Here is a 6,520-nt window from a genome sequence, read left to right on the forward strand (position 1 = left end):
AGTATTTTTTTGTTCTTCCAGGACTGGTGAATGTCCAGTACCAAGTTTACCAATAATTCTGTATCTCTACCTTTGAGGAGTTATTGAGACGGTGTACTATACAGTATAAAGGTATCCGGATCCGGCTGTTAAGGGAGCTCACAAATTTAGTAAGGCCTTGCCATTATGTTTGTTTTCACCCTACATTTTACCACACACACCAGCACCCACACACAACCCACCAGTTATGAATATTTATTAGTGGTGTTAATCCTGTGTTTGATTTATTGTGTGTGGTCTTTTTATTTGAGTTTTAGGATGCACCTTAAAGGGGCACACAAATGACATTTTCTCAAGTTTCTGTTGTCAGAGTTTTTGTTGCACACATAAATTATCTTGGTAAGAAATGTACTGAAAAACACGACGTAAACCTGATACACAAATTGCAATGTCTTTAAATAATGAGTCTGAAGTACAAGGAAAGAAAATATAAAGAAACACTCACTTAATGGGGTTGAATGACCTCTGACCTCTGTTATGACTTTCTGGTGAGGTCTGATCAGCCTCACTAGAAAGGCTAGAGACATTGGGTGAGATTTAAATTGAATATGTAAACACTGATAATTAGGAAGAAGTTTATAATTCATCAATAGTCCTATGTTTGATTCGGACCATGAGAAGAAGAGATAGAAAGAGAGCTGCACATGAACAAGGGACACCTGTCTCTAGTCTATTTTACTATTACCTTATGGGATTCAATGATTTCCTTATGGAGTTATCAAGAGTTGTAATTCAAATTTGATTTGTTATTCTGATTCGTTTCTTTTTTATTTAACCGGCAGTGTTGTTTTTTTGGATGCATGAATTACAATGTGAGTCATGTGTCCAAAGGGGGAATTACCAGTCCCCTGGGGCCCTACAAATAGCGAGCAATGTCTCTGTACTACAGAATGTATCAGATTGTTGGGTTTGTGGATTGTTAAGAGACCATACTGAGACTATGCCATGTGGACCAAAGCAGGTAACCTTATAGATAAGTGCTTGATTGGGTAAAGGATGAAGTATTATATATTAAGAAGTGTATTGTTGTTGTTGTTTTGTTTGTTTTGTTTTTGTCTTGCTTCAATGCAAATCTCATCAGATTGGGTCTGCTAGTTGGTGGGGATTTCTCTCAAAGGATTAGCCCTGAGGTCACCACTGTGATAGGGGAGTATAAGCCAGTTTGCAAAAATGGTTTCAATAGTGTCTTGTTATTTTCTGACATGTGTCTTAGAAATCTGTATTAATAATATTGGTAGAAGTAATAATTTGTCATACAGTAAATATTTTGTTTGGATTTCCTGAAGCAGAAATGCCATAAACTAAACTGTTATTCTGGTCTGTCCTCTCATCAGGTTATGGCGAAAGGTGACCACAGATGGTATTAGGTATTTAGTATTGTAATTTAGTATTGTTGGAAACTGACACATTTTGTAACTTACTAAATGACTTGAGCAAGTTTTTTGTATGTAGAGCAATTAATGTCTTATGGGTTAGATGAAATGATTTATGTGCAAATGTATTTGTGGCCGTACGCAAAGTACAAAGGAGGCCTGTCTTGGAGACAGACTGTTTCTATAAGGGTGAAATAAGTCCCGAGCCAAAGAGACCAAAGCAGGCTCGAAGTAGTGGCCCAGAAGATGACAATCATAGAAGGAGTCCTGAGCCAAAGGGACCAACTCAGGCCTGGAGTTGCCCAGAAGTCATCGTGAAAGGAGAGTCCTGCTGGGCTCTCGCAATCATGAGGACAATTTGTTCTTATCTAGAGCAGAATTGGTTGCTGACCTGATATCCAAAGAAAAGGAATGTTGAGTGTGTGGGTTGAGTTCGATCTTAATGGATCAAATACTTGCCCTGTTGGGTTTGTGGTGACAGCTATGAGAACCCTTCCAAACAATGAAAAGATCTGAAGGCTCTGTTTAAGAGACTACAACCCCCCTGGAATGAGGAGAGATAAGAGGTCTCTAGCTGACCTGCCTCCGTGTTCTTTGATGTGTTTTTCACTGGGTACGGTGTACATGTGCCCTAGACCAAATTCGTGACATCACTACACATGTAGAGAAAATTGGCAATGCTACTTGAAATGCCCTGGAACAACTGAATGGTGAACAAAAATAATTGTGTATATTGGCTTGGCAAAACAGAGTAATGAAAACATTACAATACATTCATAACAGATTTCACAACATATGAATGCTGTGCCCTCAGGCCTTTACTCTACTACCACGTATGTATAACACAAAATCCATGTGTACTTGACTATATTTTTGGCAGGTGGGGGCAATCGTTGGCGATGAAATGTTGTACTTTTGTCCCAGATCAATTCTTCAAATATGCTTGATCTCGCCGAATACATTGTCACTGTTGCTAAGAATAATTCCCCACAAACAAACTGGACGCTTAAAACTTGGTTGGAATCCCTATTTGGAAGTTGGGGATCCCATATTGCCAAATAGGCTGCAGCGTGTGTTTTTTGCTTAGTTTGCCTAATTTTAACATGCTGTGTATGTGTGTGTATATTTGATAAATTCACTGCCGTTAATAGAAGCATAACCTTTATTATGATGATAGTATTACCATAATAATTAGATTGTATAACCCAGAATGAAGGGTTTGAAAGTGTTTATCTCATTAAATTTGTAACGATTATTATCATAGAAGTAATAAAAGTAGGGAATGTGGAGGATAAATGCATAGTCTGGAGACAACCTTGAATTGTACATCTAGTCTCATACAATCATTGGTTCCTGTGGGTGCTTGGTAGAGATATGAGTGGGAGACAGTCATGACCCCCTCCTCAGACCTTTTGTCAGAATGTTCTAAAAGTTCAGATAGGACACGGTACCAGACACATGCAGTAACCAAGCCTATATACAGTAGCTTGTCTGTGTAAGCAGCATATAAGAGAACTTAAAGGACTGCCCTGAAAGAGCTCATTTCAGACCGGTACTTTATGCATCTAAGTTTGACTGTGATCTCTCCAGCATTCTGATAATAAAGAATGATTCATTCAAGTTTGACTTTTGAGTCCCTGGTGGCAATTCCATGACAAGTGTAACATTGACAAGTTAACAAAGTGATTTTGCCTCAGACACAAATTCATGTGTTTGAATTTAGGAGGTCAGAATATTGTTAAAACACCACAACAATTTAAGCAGGCTTCTCAGTTGGAAGAAGTTGCAACTGTCTTTGCCGCTGCATTAGGGACACAATTAAATATACTGTTCCATCCTACCATCCACTGGTTTATTATTCAATGTGAGCGGAGGGTGTGTATAAATGCACTTCTGTCTGCATAAAACCTTCTAAATGCTCTTTGTACATCTACACCAGGATTCCAAGACACTGCTTTCTTACTTCAGCCCAGTCATATTATCATCCAGTGATACTAATTATTAAAGGACAATCTCCTTATTCCCTGACACCAACCGTATGTTGAGATTGACTCATTTTATCAACCCCTGTACAGAATTCTACAGGCTTTTAGAGAGATCTAGCCTGGCTGGAGAGAGATCTAGAGACTCTGCTTTATTGGTTGGTTTGCTTCAGCTCTATGACGCGACGCACTGAGCCACTAGTGGAGCTCATGCTGCCCCAGTCGCTGTGCTTGTTGTACTCGCCAGGGCGTAGGAAGTACTGACGACCCCTGTAGTTGGGGTGCTCATGAAGGATCCAGTAGCCCTCCATGACATTGCAGGATGAGATGTCTCTCAGGTGGAAGCGGTCCTGCAGGTTGGGACAGTCATCGCTCAGCTCCATCATCTTGCCCCCAAAGTCTGATCTCTCAAAGATCTTCATCCTGTAGTTTCCATTATACTGCGCAAAGAGAAAATTGATTCACTTTAAAGAACTGAAATAATGGTTTTCTATATTAGACTTTTAGGTCTGAACAGTATGAAGGCTCCCTAGGTACACACAATATTGTCATAAAAATTATGTAAGGTGTTCTACTCAATCATGACAGCTGATGTAAATGTATAGTAATCTTGAATCTGAATCTGACAACAAACTGACCGCTACATTTAAGCCTGTATTGATTCAAACAAAATTGTTGTTTTGGTCAATTTCAATTGGCAAGGCATACCTCATACAAACATTCCTAAATAATAGTTTGTATTTGTATTTATTATGGATCCCCACCCCATGCCAAGGCAGCAGCTACTCTTCCTGGGTTCCAGCAAAATTAAGGCAGTTTGGAAAACATTACAATACATTCATAACAGATTTCCCAATATATTAATTGTGCGCCCTCTGGCCTTCACTCCACTACCACATATGTATAACACAGAATCCATGTATACATGTGTGTATAATACGTATAATAATATGTTATTGTGTGTTTTGTATGCATGTGTCTATGTTTGTGTTGCTTCACAGTATTTTTATCTCTTTTTTAAATCTAATTTTACTGCCGGCATGAGTTACTTGATGTGGAATAGAGTTCCATGTAGTCATGGCTCTATGTAGTACTGTGCGCCTCCCATAGTCTGTTCTGGACTTGGGGACTGTGAAGAGACCTCTGGTGGCATGTCTTGTGGGGTATGCATGGGTGTCCGAGCTGTGTGCCAGTAGTTCAAAACAGACACCTCGGTGCATTCAACATGTCAATACATCCCACAAATACAAGTTTGTGTCAAGTCAATTGCATATGCAGCCATGTCTAACTTGTGTCAGCTGTCATAACTGTTTATGAAGGTATAACAGATTCAAGAGCATTTGTTTGTGCTATGTTGTGTCATGTCAGTCAAGATGAAGTTGTTCTCACAGCAGGGATGATGCGACAGGAGCGGATGCAGTCGTTGAAGCCGGACCAGCGGTGGTGGTCGGGGTACTTCCCCCTTGTCAGCATATACTGGTACCCAGAATAGTTAGACTTCTCATAGGCCACCCAGCACCCACTGTCCACCCGGATGGAGTTACACCGGGAGAAGTGGGAGTGCATGTCAGCGCAGTCACCACTGCACTCATAGTGGCGTCCCTCAAAGTTCCTGCCCTCGTAGAAGATGATCTGAACAGAGAGCCTCTAAAGTTAATGGGAATACAGGCAGAAGCACATCTATAGATTTTAATGAAGGCCTCTAAAGTAATGGGAATACAAGCACAAAAACATCTCTACATTTTAATCAAACTAGCTTAGAACCTACTGTCTGGGTGAAAAACACCTCTTTATTTGGATTTACACATGAAATTGACATTGCGAGTATTTTTGAGAATTGCACAAAGGATAGGAGAACCCCTCAAGTACTATTTTCCTAGCCTGGTCCCAGATCTGTATGTGCTGACGCACTAACACCTATTGTCATGGTCATTGTCAATGTCATGCCAAACAACTGCTACAGGAGTTGGGTATACAGCACAATCATATCTGGAAGCAGGCAACAATTTTCCTGGGATCGTACAACAATTATGATTTCACACAGAGCCCTTATGACTAAACCTGAACTTGAATTGCAATAGACTTAACGGTCTGTAATGTTTTTTTTAGGACAATGATATATTCTGCTTACCTTACCCATCATGACAGTGTAGGTCAACAGGACAGGCCTGTCCTCATCCCAGAGCCTTTTATGTGTCCGAAAAAAGGACAGAGCATTGTTAGTAAAATCAGGTGAGTTATCATGTCAGCACAAACTGTTCTATATATCTGCCCCCATGACACTAAGCACATGTCAACCTCATGCTCCCTTTAGATTGAATACAAATCCAGTCGGACTCTTTTCTAGGCCCAGACAATAGAGTTGCACTCTGGTTTGGTCCTGAGAAAAACATGACTCGGAACAGGGTTGAAAAAGGTTAGTTGCAAAACTGGACTTCACTCACTCTCACAAACATCTGCCCCCTACCTGTCCTACTCTAACAGCCATATTGAAATCATTCTGAATGACGGCTTTGGTGTATAATAATCTTTGTTCAACTCAGCAGTTTTCAGTTTCCATCTTGAAATATTCTCATATATACTGTAGTGTATTTACATATTTCTATGTTACTGTACATATCCAACAAACCACTGTACCTTCTTCCTCTGTGTGGCAAATGGAAGAATTTAACTTGAACTTCGTTACTCTCTTGACTTAGAACATCTAACAAAAGTAGAGACAGAGTACGATAGTTTCACCATATTGTAATATGTTTATTGTAGTCTTAGCATGCGTAATATAGAGTACAGATGTGGTGCATTCCCACTTTAGGAGACAGGGGGAGCCATAGGCCTTTTCCATTTTTGTTGTCATATTTTGGTCTTCTTCTATGGTGTTCACTCATTGCTCCCCCATAACCTAAAGTAGCAGGCGTAAAGGAAACACCTGAATCTAAATGGTAGAAATAGGCGGGGTTTAGCCATAATTGTGACTTTGTGGCTGTCGTAACTAGTGACGACTCTTGTTAAAGTGGAAGTCACGTCATACGCTCTCTTTCTATTTCCCCTGAAAACCAATATTTCCAGTGGTTGGGGACTCAAGAGGAAAAGGTAAAGAAGCCAATGCTAGCCACTAGGATGTAGTCA

The 6,520-nt window shown here is 40.1% G+C and overlaps 1 protein-coding gene across 2 annotated transcripts; it reads right to left on the reverse strand.

Moving 5' to 3' along the window:
- Positions 1-2,556: 2,556 nt before the first annotated feature.
- LOC112252742 (gamma-crystallin S-1-like) lies at positions 2,557-5,602 on the reverse strand. 2 transcript variants are annotated; one of them, XM_024424261.1, is made up of 3 exons: positions 5,526-5,602; positions 4,784-5,026; positions 2,557-3,834 (listed from the first exon to the last, which is right to left on the reverse strand). In XM_024424261.1, the coding sequence occupies exons 1-3, from the start codon at positions 5,535-5,537 to the stop codon at positions 3,547-3,549; spliced, it is 543 nt and encodes a 180-aa protein (XP_024280029.1). In that variant the 5' UTR covers positions 5,538-5,602; the 3' UTR covers positions 2,557-3,546. The 2 variants fall into 2 exon arrangements, with proteins under 2 accessions (XP_024280029.1, XP_024280028.1); XM_024424260.1 differs by having other exon boundaries at positions 4,784-5,041; positions 5,526-5,580.
- Between the last annotated feature and the right edge of the window lie 918 nt (positions 5,603-6,520).

This window comes from Oncorhynchus tshawytscha, linkage group LG06, assembly GCF_018296145.1.
Source record: "Oncorhynchus tshawytscha isolate Ot180627B linkage group LG06, Otsh_v2.0, whole genome shotgun sequence".
Lineage (NCBI taxonomy): Eukaryota > Metazoa > Chordata > Actinopteri > Salmoniformes > Salmonidae > Oncorhynchus > Oncorhynchus tshawytscha.

Bases quoted from the DNA above. Each gene is read 5' to 3' on its own strand.
- LOC112252742 (XM_024424260.1), bottom strand. The intron at 3,835-4,783 runs GTGAGAACAACT...CTCTTTGCGCAG, and splicing joins CCTGTCGCATCATCCCTGCT to TATAATGGAAACTACAGGAT.